This window comes from Crocodylus siamensis, chromosome 11 (assembly GCF_052110815.1).
Source record: "Crocodylus siamensis isolate JL-2025a chromosome 11, ASM5211081v1, whole genome shotgun sequence".
NCBI classification, from domain to species: Eukaryota; Metazoa; Chordata; order Crocodylia; family Crocodylidae; genus Crocodylus; species Crocodylus siamensis.
The window spans coordinates 55,425,493-55,438,266 of NC_143405.1; the positions used below are offsets into that span (position 1 = coordinate 55,425,493).

Here is a 12,774-nt window from a genome sequence, read left to right on the forward strand (position 1 = left end):
GATGCACAGTACAGCTTCTAACTTTTTCTGGAACCAGATTGGTTTTGTGGATTAAGAGAGATTTGCTGAATATCAGGGTTAAATTTTAATAGGGTATTAATATATAGTATTTTCCTATTTAAACCTTAATACATGAAGCTAGTGAGTGGTGAAGACAAATGTATCATGGCATTTAGTGCTTTTTAGCATAATTTAACATAATGCATCCCTTTAACCTGTCTTTAGCGTTTGTGTGTACCACTGCATTGATTTATTTAAAAACAATTTGGAACAGTTGCACTTTCCCAGTCGAGAGGAGTATGAGTGTTGGTGGAAGCCCTAAGAGCTGCCATTTTCTTCACTGAATCAGTCAGTTTGCACTTCATGTAAATGAGTGGTACAGAACAATAATATCCTAGGATAATTTAGCCTTTTGTCAACTGTATGTCTATCATAGTATGCATATTCCAAATGCTTATTAGAAAGTGCATAAAACTTTGTCTTCACAGTTTCTTCTTTATTTTGGAAATAAAACAAGACCAAAAACCCAGACTAACTTAGATTAGGCTTCTGTGATTTGATTTGCATGTTTTTGTTTCCTTCTAGGCAGAGAAATTTGGAGATTCCTTTGTGTTTGAGGGCATGCTGAGTAAACAAGTGAAAGCTGAAATCCACCAAGCAGTGAGTAATGGCTTTTTCCTGTCTCCCCTTCCAACTGGTATAAAGCCTGCCTAGTGACCACAGACATGGAAGCTTTAATATTTGCAGCAATTATATTAAGTTGTGCTATGTGCCTTAATTCTTTTACAAGAACACTGGGATCAGCAAAGAGGATTTGGGTTTCAGTAAAGCAATGAGAAGAACAATAGGCTTTGTGGTTTAGTTGGTGCTGAGTCTTGGTGTACATGCAACTATTCCAAAGGGAAATGACCCTTCTCCTGGGGTCTTTTTGGCTCCCCTCCCATCTGTTCCCAAAAAAGACTGCTGTATACATTGCCCTGCCTTTCTTTTCTCTTTAGGGGAGAGCAATTTTTCCTTTTAACAGCAGAATATTATTTTTTCCCTTTTAAACATCTGCAGAGGGTACCACATGAGGGTGTGTGCACATTAAGCTTTCTTTTAGCAGGCAGAAGGAAGGGCAGGCAACTTAAAATTTTAACACCTCATCAGTTCACTTACACAAAAATGGTTCATCTTACAAGGTACATATTGTGCTTTTAAGTAAAGATGCTGTCTTGCAGCAATTAACCCTGTCCCAAGACCTATGGAAATGGCTGTACTGCCAGTGGCACCAGGATAAGAAAAATCCAAGAGTTAGTACCTGTGAATGCTTAACCCACAGCCTGAAACATCTTTGGTAGGTGGGACTCCTGTAAGGCAGGGGCAGCCAACCTGTGAGATGTGGCAGAGCGGGGAAGGGTGGGCAGCACAGTGGCAGCTGAGGCAAAGCAGAGAACAGAGCAGCAGATCAGGCAGAGGAAGGGGATCAGAAATGGCACTCGGAGGGCTTGAGGCTTAATTTGTAGCCAAAAAATTTGGCCTGTAATCCTGTAAGGAAAGCACTGTTAGGGATGCATCTTCTAGTCTTTTGGAGTCATGGGATATTGAGAGATTATATTGAACCTAAAATAATAAAACAGAAGGAAGCACTTGGTATTTAGGTAATGGTATATGCAGATGCTGAAGCTAAGGAAACACAGGTTTGTATTGTAATTGGAACTGTCTCTGGACTTGGAAACTTAAAAAATGCGACGAGAACGCTTCCACGAGAAGTGAAATTCTTATAGTTTCATACCTTCTAGGGTCGGAAGGGATTTTAGTAGATAATCTAGTCTGACCCCCCCCCCCGGCAGGAAATAATACTGGGGTCAAACGACCCCAGCAAGATGTTCATCCAATCTCCTCTTAAAAACCCCCAGGGAAGGAGCCAGCGCCACTTCTCTTGGAAGTTGGTTCCAGATCCCAGCCGCCCTGACTGTGAAGTCGCGCCTCCTGATATCTAACCTGAACCTGTCCTCTGCCAGCTTGTGACCGTTATTCCTGGTCACTCCTGGCAGTGCACGGGGGAACAGTGACTCCCCCAGTGCCTGCTGATCCCCCCTGACTAATTTATAACAGGCCACTAGATTCCCCGCCCCCCCCCCCCCCCCCCCCCCCCAGCCTTCTCTTTTGGAGGCTGAACAGGTTCAGGTCCCGTAGCCTCTCCTCATAGGGCCTGCCCTGCTGTTCCCTGATCATGCGAGTGGCCTCCTCTGGACCCTCTCCATGCTGTCCACATCCCTCTTGAAGTGCGGCACCCAGAACTGGACGCAGTACTCCAGCTGCAGCCTGACCAGTGCCGCATAGAGGGGGAGGATCACCTCCTTGGACCTGCTCGAGATGCTTCTGTGGATGCATGCCAAGGTGCGGTTGGCCTTCCTGACTGCCTCCCCACACTGCCGGCCCATGTTCATCTTGGAGTCAATGATGACCCCCAGATCCCTTTCCGCCTCTGTGCTGACAAGAGGGGAGTTCCCCAACCTGTAGGTATGGTGCCGGTTGTTCCTCCCCAGGTGCAGCACCTTGCACTTGTCTGTGTTGAAACCCATCCTATTCTCGTCCGCCCACCCTTGTAACCTGTCTAGGTCTGATTGTAGCCTGTTGCATCCTTCCAGTGTGCCCACGTCCCCCCACATCTTAGTGTCATCAGCAAATTTGAACAGGGTGCTTTTTACCCCCTCGTCCAAATCGCTGATGAAGATGTTGAACAGTGCGGGCCCGAGGACTGAGCCCTGGGGGACCCCACTGCCCATGTCCTTCCAGGTTGAGAAGGACCCATCTACTACCACCCTCTGGGTGTGGCCCTCCAGCCAGTTGGCGACCCATTTGACTGTGTGGGTGTCTACACCACAGCTCCCCAGTTTCTTAATGAGGACGGGGTGAGAGACAGTGTCAAATGCCTTTTGGAAGTCCAGGAAGACTATAACCACTGCTACCCCTGCATCTAATGATCTGGTGATCTGATCGTAGAAGGCCACCAGGTTGGTCTGACAGGACCTGCCACTGATGAACCCGTGTTGGTTGCCCCCAAGCATGCAGTCCCCTGCTGGCCCCTCTTGCTGAGCTGCAGAAATCTACAAAGCAGGGCGTCTTAAGAAATGCTCTGAAGTTTTTTGTTTTTTTTCTTTGGTGTTCCTGTAGACCCCACCCCCACCTTAGCTACCTGGATGAACAACTGAGCCATTTCCTTTAGCTTGGTGTCCCAAACTGATGGGTGCTAGATGACAAGAACAGAAAAGGAGATGTGTTGAAGAGTTAGCTGGGACCTCAAATTAGTCCTCTCTGCTTCTTCCCCACGTAAATTTTCCATATTTGCTTAAAGTAGCTCTTACAGGACTGTCCTCTGCTTTGTTTTTCAGTGTTTATTATTAGGATGTCATGTAAGTCACTGGCATACTGAACATCCTCAGGGTAGGCATGGAAAAATATATTGTGCAGTATGTTGGCAAGCTTCCCAGGGGAGCAATAACTGGCCTTTCTTGTGGTTTAGCGTTTTTAACCTGATGTTAACACTGTTGTCAAAAGGATGACCTAAAGCACTGAAACGTGAAGTAGGAAAGTAGCTTTTTTCTCCTCTGCTAGCTGCATGCTCTGGAATGGGTGACTTACATTTGTATGGAAATCGGGAAATATTTATCGCAAGGTCAATGCTGTGGGCATGATAGTTTAGTGTCTCTTTTTTTGGTGGTGGTGTAATATGAGGACAGTCCACTGAACAGAGTCTACTAATGACAGGTTGAGAGAAACCTTCTTACTCTGAGGCCCTAATACAAAAAAGGTGAAGGGTTGGAAAGGAGAGAGAGGTTCAACATACAAATCCAGGATCACTCAGCAGGTTGGTGTTGAATTTTAAGAGTAGAATCCAGGTCTCCTGCTTCCCCAACCACCATAGTCTGCTAGACTGTTCTGCCTCTCAAAACGGCAGACCTTTCATGTATCATTGGAAACGGTATTAATATTATGCTGGTCTTCATACTGTCACAAAAAATCTACAAGGTGGAACAAGCAACATTTTTCTTACAGACATTCTAAAGGGAGTTTAAACTCGCTGAATATAGGTAAGTAGTAAGACTATTCATCCAGTGTAAATGGAATCAGCCTGTCTAGGATATCATCTGAACGAGACTCTGGCCTTTCAAGTACATGTCCGTTAGTATTTCATTAGTGTTGACCCTGTAGAGAGAACTTGTAAGAAATGCATTTACTATATAGATACATGCCTATAGTGGCTATTTCAGAGCATGTTCATTAGATGCTCTGAAAGAGCTGAGGGAGAGAATTTTTGGTCCATCTGATGCTGCTCTCAGTTGCTTCAGGTGAACCATCTCTAGTTTTGGAGAGTCTTGAGTCTGTCACTTCTTGGTGCAGTGGGGAAGCTAATGGAGGTTACAGGACCATGCTGGCTATTGAAGATCAGTCTCTCTCTGAAGAAGAGATGTGATGGGGAGCTGCTGTTTTCAGTGGTCAAAGTGGGTAATGTGATGGATCATTACCTAGGGTTACTGTATTTCCAGTTCCAAAAAAGAGGACACCTGGTTGGCAGGGGGGCTATATGGTTGTAGGGAGAGCAGCGATATGCTGGTGTCCCACCCCTGTTGTTGCCCCTCACTCCCAAGCCACAGCATGCTCAGCCCTGCTGCTGCTGAACCTTGCTCCCAAAAAATGGCCCCCTAGCACTGCTAGTGCTTTGCACTCCTGATCCAAAGCCTCCCCAGCCTAGCTGGTACTCCTCACTCGTGACCCGCAGCTCCCTTCTCTCCCCCCAGCCCTGCAGCATCTCCTGGCCACCCTGCCCCTGTGAGCAAGGGTACCGGCCCTGGTGCCACTGTCAAGGCCACGCAGTTTCTTGCTCCTATCACCCTGCCTGGCTGCATGCTGGCCGTGTGTGTGTGTCCACTCACGCATGCGTGGCTCCCCCACCTCCAGTTGTCCCCTGCCCCCCTCCCCACTCCTGCTACCCTCAGCTCCTGGCTAGGGCAAGCTTGGAAGCACTGGGAAAAACATTGATGCTGAGCAAAGCAAAATTCTAGACATTAATTTATATTTTTAAAAACTGCCTGGACGGACGCCAGAGGACCCAAAAAAGAGGACACGTCCTGGAAACCCCAGACGTATAGTAACCTAGGTTACTTTTGCTGCCAATTTGCTGTGCTCTGCCTCTAGTGCCAAAGTAAGCGTCTCTTTTCAGTGTCTGCCGTTCACCGGGTTCTCAGAACTGACCCACTTGTTAACGCTACTCAGAGGTGCTATTGTATCATCTGAAAGCCTATTTATCTGAAAGGCTTTAAGTGGTCTCTAGGGAGAATTGGTTCAATAAGAAATGCAGTTAAGGTGTGTATTCTTTCCCTTGACGTGGCCTGCAGAGAAGGGTAAATGTGCAGCATTGGAAACTGGACTGAGTATTCAGAACTGAGATTGTGGGTATGGTAAGCTTCTAAATAGCATGGAGCTAGCTGCAAACATGACTTGTTTTTTAAGGACAGACTCCAAAAGTTCATGGCCTTCAGGCAGTCACTGAAATAGTGGTGTGTTACATTTTTGTTTTTTGGGCAGGAGGAAGGGGGAGAGGGCATTTATTTCCTACCCAGTACTAATTTGTTGTTGCTGCTGTCTGGGCAAAGGACAAACGTAAGCATGGTGCCATTATTCCACTTCTGTGACCTTTTTAACAATACACACTTGAACCAAAAAGGAAGCCAAGAAACATCCCTGCTAAATGGAAAGGTACTGAGGAATATTTGTTGGTAAAGGTACTTGAAAGCTATTTCAAATACCTGCAGAAGCTTTCAGTTGAATGTGCAGCTACCCGTGAACAAGGTAAACGGGAGAGCACCTAGTTCACCTCTCATTAGCACACTGTAAATCCAGGGGTTCCTAAATGTTTTCGCTGGAGGGAAGTGGGAGTTTGTTGTTCTTGGCCTGAAGACGATAAACCCTGTAACAACTTAATTTGCTTGTTTTTACTTTTGTACCGGAAACCTACTTTTAAATCAGTTTTGGAATGAAGGAGCTGAGTTGATTTGTCTGATTTATGTTCCTTTTAGCAGACGCTTTAATTTTTGGCCTGGGAATGTCAGTGGATTCAGAAATGCCCCTTGTTCGGAGGAAAATATTTACTGGAGTGGAGTGGTTGGTGAATTAAGTCTTGGGCCATTAGACTTCCCATTCATTACCCTCCTTTTCTCTCTCTTTTTTTTCCCCCCTCCCCTCCCCCCCCTCATACAAATCAGTTTAATCACCTATATAATCAACGTTGTAATTATCTAGGTTGTCAGTTCCTAGCAGACCCATGGGGATGGCTCCTTGTGCTAAGGCCCTAAACAGACCGTGAAAAAAGACTGTCCCTGGCTTGAGGGAACTAAACCTAGAATGAGAAATTAGTTTTATTTGTGTAACACGTACCAGTCACACCACCGAGTTGTTTCCGAGCATTGTCTTCCACATACTGCTACAAGAAAGCTGCCTGTATTTCAGTAGAATAATTTTACAGGTACTTTTTTTTTTAAGGTCGGTTCCAGGCTGAATCCTGAAAACCTTGGAGATTGGGGTCGCCTCCAGATGAGCACGGCTGTGCAGTATGGAGCACTGCAGACATGTCTGCGGTGTCGCGTACTACACGTTCAGCTGTTCTCTGCGCTGCAGGATAGCAGCATGAGTGGGTTTTGATCCCGGGGTCAAAAAAGAAAAGCGGGGCGGTGCATGCGGGGGCAGCTTCTGCTGCCCAAAACCAGAGCCTGGCCGACGAGCCATACTCCAGGTGCTGGCCAAGCTCCAAGTATCAGGATCACTGCAGCTGCAGCCCCAGAGGCCCCCAGGACTCCCAGGTAAGGCTGCTGGGGTCAGCCCAGTGCTGCCTCCCCTACCCCACTTGGGGTAACCTGCCATGTGCCAGAGGGCACGTGGCACAGGCGTTCCCTAGGGACAGGTAGCATGGCACACCGTGTCACTGCTCCTTGCCCCTGGGGAAACGAACATCCATGCTTGTGTGGATGGGGCCTAGGTGGGTGAAATAGTATCTGCAGGAAGTAAACTATCGGACCCACAAGCAGGGGTGGCTTGAAAGCTGGGCTTGCCAAGCCCTGGGGAAGGTAGGTTAGATGGAGACGGTTGATATTCTCTTAGTACGCTGTGCTCCACCTGTTAAGAATAAGCCATATTTTGTGTTGAAAAGGCTGCATGGCCTTGCTGCGTTGATGCTGATCCCACGTCCAAGAAGGAAAAAGTTGCTCGGCTGCTAAATCCTGATCTGGCTGCATTTGCTTAGAGCAGTGACGGTGAGTCTTTCAGAGTAACTCATTGGCTTTGCACGTTTTAAAATATATTGTGCTTTAGCGTAGCATGTCCTATTGGATGTGGAGTATTAAAGCCGTAAGCTGTGTATTGATGGTAATTTTTTTAACAGAATAGTCTGAGTACATTTCTAACGGACTCATGCTGCAATTTCACCGTTTCATTGTTGTTATAGGATTGTGTCTGGTCTAGAGAGTGGAGGTGGGACTGGAGCTATGCAGATTCTGAAAGAAGATGCTAACAGCTCAGTGCAGCTAATAAGCTCAAAGGCAACTTGCAGAGCAGAAATAGCCTCCTCCACCAAGCGACAGGAAATAGATGGTGTTGCCCCCCCTTGGTGAAGGTGGGATGCCACTGAGTGGCAAGGAGTTCTGCAAGTTAACTACTTGCTGTGTAAGAAGTACTTCCCCGTTTGCTCTAAGCCTGCTTTCTTATAAACAAAACTTCCACTCTATCCTTTGTGGACAGTTTCCAGACTTTCAATGCATTTTTGAATTGTTTGGAATTTTTCAGGCTTTTTGTCTTGGGGTTTTAGACCCTTCGGCAGTCGCATTTCCCAGACCCACTGTAACAATAAAGGCTAGAAACCCTCCTTTTGTTTTGCTAATGAAAGCTGAGATTCTCGTGTAATTAGAGCCTCCGTTCCCAAAGTCCTGTAATTGGAAACAACAAATATTATGAGATTTGTGATAGCGTCACAAAGGCGAGCAGTGCCATTTTAATAGAGCTCTCTGCTGGGAGGATGAAATTCCTTAGTGAATTTCCTTTTTCTAACCCATTAGTTTTGAGTGTGTTTAATTACACATTTGGTGGAGACAGGCTTAGGGAAGCAACTTTGTTCAGTTCATAGTTCATTTGCAGGAGTGTTGTTCCTTCTCTTATTTGCAAAATGATCTGCAAACACATGCACAAAAAGTCTTATAATCACATCTGTAAATTATGGCTCTTCTGGGCAGCTGCCATGACAACCAACTATATATGTGGCTAGTCAAGGCCTCTCCTTTTGTCTTGAGCCTTGAAGCCGCATTCACTTGCACACTATTTACATTGTAATGTGTCTCGGTGCACAGTTCCAGCTGTTGCAACTTAAACGCAAGACTGTTGCTATGGTGATGGTGCACTTGATAGAAATAGGTCATGCTAGTGCCATTTTCAGCGTGCGTTGATAAAAGCATAGTTTGGGAGCAGTTTGGGTGATGATCGGAAGCGTAGCTATCTAAGCACCTTCCCTTGCATTTGAAGAGGGAAGAGGTGGGCATTATAAATATAGTGAACGGGGCTGGGGTCATAGTTGCAGCCACTTGAAATTCTCCTTCCCTTACAGGAAGGGAGTTATTTGTGTATGACGGCATCTCTCTGCTCAATGGGACTGACTCTGCCAGGCAGGAAATCTTCTGCAGATGAAATAGGAAGTTCCAGGACTTCATAAAAATCATTGCTCTATCATGCTTTGTAGTTCAACGAAGGACATGAAGCTGGTATCAAAATGAAACATAGGCTTCACAGAGTCTTAGGGCGGTGATTCACCGAAGGTAGGGCCAACTGGGACTTAGGCTGCAACCAGAATTTGAGTCCCTGGGTAAATAAGACTACGCACCAGCTTAAAGAACCACGTCCCGAGGAATGATTGCTCTGTGGCTCATTAGTGTCTAAAGGAGGTTACCAAAATAAACTCTGCTGGAGGCTAAAATTTGGGGGCAAAGGTGAGTTTTCAAAAACACGCTCTTACAAAGCCTAAGACCAATGGGAATGTTTTCACGATCATTTAAATAAACTCCAAATAAATGGCTGTTTGGTTTTTTTTTTTTCCAGACCAACCTTCCCTTACTAGCAATGTAGTACTGAGTCTGAAACTAACCTCACGGATTTATATTTCTTACCCGTATACTGCTGAAGGAGTACCTTACTCGGGTGATGCCAGCACTAAGGGCTAGTGTGGGTCCCTTGTTTTCACTGTGAAACCTTGATTGAGATGTCCTGTGAGACTGATGGCGCAGCTATTGGAGTTTGGGTATTGCAGGCTGTCCTGGAAAAGCAAACCTGGATTCTTATTTTAAGCTGAGGGCTGGTGCTAATGTACTAATTAGGTGAAAAACTTGCAGGACAGAATTAGTTGTTAACCATATTATGAAGAGTGCTCTTTTCCTGGCCATGCCGTTCCCAAGGGAAGTGTTTCGTAGCCTGTATTCTGTCTACTTAACTTCAGCCCGGATGTTCATCCAACACGTTTAGCTGATTAGACAGAGGAAAGACCTCTTTTGAGCCACACTCGCTCTTAATTGCTTTCTACCCTTCAAACCCACATCTCTATATTTACAGTAATAATTGTGATGTTTTCAGAGCAGCTATCCACTTAGCCAGTTTGAGTAAACATTTCAGTAAGTCGTGCTTCTGCATTTTTTTTTCTAAAAGCAGATCTGTGGGCCATACCATGAAGAATTGATCAAAAACAGTTCATGCCCCTATTTAAAACTCCCTTCCTAGACTTGTATTCATCTGCAGTCTATTTTTACAAACTGGATCAATCCTTGGGTCTGTGGAATGCGTGTTTAGATCTGAAAGACGAGTACGCTCCACAACATGACAGCAATTAAGCTGCCGAGTGGCAAGGAAAAAGGCTGGCTGTATTGAATGATGAGGTTGTAATATCTCTCGTTCTAATTAGCCTCTGCTAATTGGATTTTTAGAGCAATTAAAAACGTTAAAACTTTCTGAGGGGCTTGAAATGACTCACTTTTACTGATGTGTGTTTTTAACATTAGTGGTTTATTGATGATTGATTGTCTTGGTCACTTGTTGGGGAGGAATCTGAGGTTGTCCAGTTTGAGTGTTATCCTGGCTGCTGTGCTTCCAAATCTACAGCTGTGACTGAAGGCTGGCAGCCATATGGATGAACACCAGTCCAGGAAAGGAGATATATATTTTTTTTAAATAGGGGTGTGAACTATTTCACTTGCTTAACTCTTTACAGCGTGGCCTATAGACTTACCTTCCTCGTTTTGTCTTTCTAAAAAGACTAGCATTGCTAAAAGTATTACTGAAACATTTACTCAAGTGGGCCGAGTGGACAGTTTGGCCCAGACAGAAGCAGTGCTCTCATGCGGGGGAAGCTTTTTTTTTTTTTTCCTTAATTTAAAAGATGCCATTCACCATGAAGGCAGCTGGTTTTTGTCATAGAAAAGTGCAATCAGTGATTCCACAAACAAACTCATTTGAGTGAACGAGGATGAGTCTACAGCGACCCTAGTAGCTTAGCTTAACATGCCCTGAGCAGCAAAGTGGGTGAAATTTTCCCCACGGGGGGGGTAAGGATACAAGCCTGTATCACTGGGGTTGCTCTGATTAAAATATAAAGCAATGAATCTTTCCAAGACAGTAGCCTGTTTTACTGCTTCCATTTGTCGGTGTCGGCAGCAATTCCTCTACTAAAATTTCTATTTTGGTTATTCTAAGAAGTAGGTGTAACCAGAGAGTGGATGCGGCTGGTGTATATCATTGTCAATTGCTAAACCCCATGGCGGCAAGTGGTATAGCAGGCTACGCTTCCCCTAGGAAACTGCTGCTGTCTTTCAGCTCCAAACTGGATCTGACCGTTGGCCCGTCTCTGGGCGAGACCAGGAGCAGATAGGAAGGAGCCCCGAAATGGGCTGTTTTGAGAGAAATCCTGATGCGAGGTACCAGAAGGGCGACTGAGGCACAGGGCAGTGAAGTGTCTTGTATCCTAGCTCTGTCTATTGAGACATGCTGCCCCGCCTACCTTACCCTGGCCTGACCAGTTGATTTAGCACGTCAGCATGCCACCTATTGAAGGTCAGCTTATTTTCATTTTGCTTACCGTAGTAAGTTGTGGATACTTTTTATTTGCCTCCAATATCCTCTTTAAAATCCTATGTCATTAGGCAGTCTCATGGCAGTGCTCCTGCAGTATTTGCCTTCTGAACAGGCAATTTTCTCTTTTTGAATACTGGTTCCTTCCAGACAGCTGTTATGCCCTGGTTCACATACAGCCAGTCTCTTTTAAAGAAAGCCTCTTGAAGTGGGAGAAATTGCAGAAATTTTTAGTGTGTGTGTGTGCACACCCTATCCCCAACAGTTGCAAAAAACAACTTTTTGGGAGGCTTTTTGCTTTTTTGGAGAGAGGTCTCATGCAACCCTGCAGAGATCAATGAGGTATTTGGCAGGGTAATGACATGCTTATAAACAAGTCAGAGGGAAACTGAGACTGTTGTATGGCTTCTCTGTCTCTGCCTCCTGGAAGCTAGTAGCAAAACCTTCAGCCTTGCTCTAGTGCGTTTTTAAAAAAAGAAAAGAATAGGAAGATGCACGTCTTGACCTTGAGTCATTGGGGTTTTGTTTAACTGTCTTAACACTACTGTTTCCAGAGCTGTGAAGAGCTGACAGGTTTAAGAGGCTTTGTTCTTGCTTTTGTGGTGTTTGTTGGGGTTTTTTTTTTTATTAGACATTTTTAATCTGCCCTGTAGAAACTGGACTAAGTTAGTCAGCAGCTTAAGAATCAGCCTTGCCTGTTCCAGCCACTGAGCAAGGCTTCTTAGAAAGTTCATTTAAAACTGTGATATTCCCCCATACCATTTCTCTTCTTTTCCTGCCCCTCCCCACCTCAAAAAAATAAAGGTTGCTGAAGTAATCAAGGCAATCTGGGCAAGCTTCACAAGTGGCTTCAGGTCTTAACAATTGCAGCTGGCTCTTATGTGGCCAGTAACGCTAGAGGCTAAGCATACTATATCCCTTAGTTGGTTGGAATTGATCTTTGTCTGTCTCAGATTTTTGAGCTGTAACTTAAGAATGAGGTGAGGTTTCTTCTTTGTCACGTGGATGTTTCCCAGAATAGTTTCTGATTGGGAACTTAAAAAGCCTTCAACTTTTTTCTTCTACTTTGGCCTGTTTTCAGGTTGCAGCTGCTCCCTGGTGGATGCCTGTTAAAGGAGCTAATTGGAGGCACCCAGAAGGTCCTGATTCTAATATCTCAAACAGGTGAGCCACAGGTAGCCATTCAGTTTTAACTTCCAAATTTCTGCACAAACATGGCACGGGGGCAGGAAGGGTTGTGAGGTTGTAGCTGGGCCTAACTGCTTGCTACTCTTCTTGCTTCCTGTTTTGGCCTTGTATGATCCTTTTTTGCGCATCAAATAGATGCAGTTGGGTATGTTTAAGCACGTGATCCAAGTATTAGTCCTTGGCATCACAAATGTGCTAGGCACTGTGACTTAAAGTGTGACTAGGTGTGCTAGAGATGATAAATATTGATTGGTTTAAGGCCTGTGTATTTGGGAGAGCAACTTTTATCCTTGTGATGGACTATGGCTGAGATCTAATGATCTCTTCTTACCTTCTTCCCCTTCATAAAAGAGTTGCCTGGACTGCATCTTCTTGGATTGGGAAAGCAGAGGGTGTCGGTCTGATAGGGGGAAGTCAGTGAGATATAAGTGGCTTAAGAACTGATAAATA

The 12,774-nt window shown here is 45.2% G+C and overlaps 1 protein-coding gene across 2 annotated transcripts in view; it reads left to right on the top strand.

Annotated features, from left to right (window-relative positions):
• The window catches only part of SUMF1 (sulfatase modifying factor 1), a 63,500-nt gene that overhangs the window by 8,710 nt on the left and 42,016 nt on the right, over positions 1-12,774 (top strand). For both annotated transcript variants that reach the window (XM_090022089.1, XM_090022091.1), the window contains exons 3-4: positions 586-660; positions 12,218-12,300. In XM_090022089.1, coding sequence (XP_089878215.1) covers positions 586-660; positions 12,218-12,300 — 158 coding nt within the window. The remainder of the gene's footprint in view (positions 1-585; positions 661-12,217; positions 12,301-12,774) is intronic.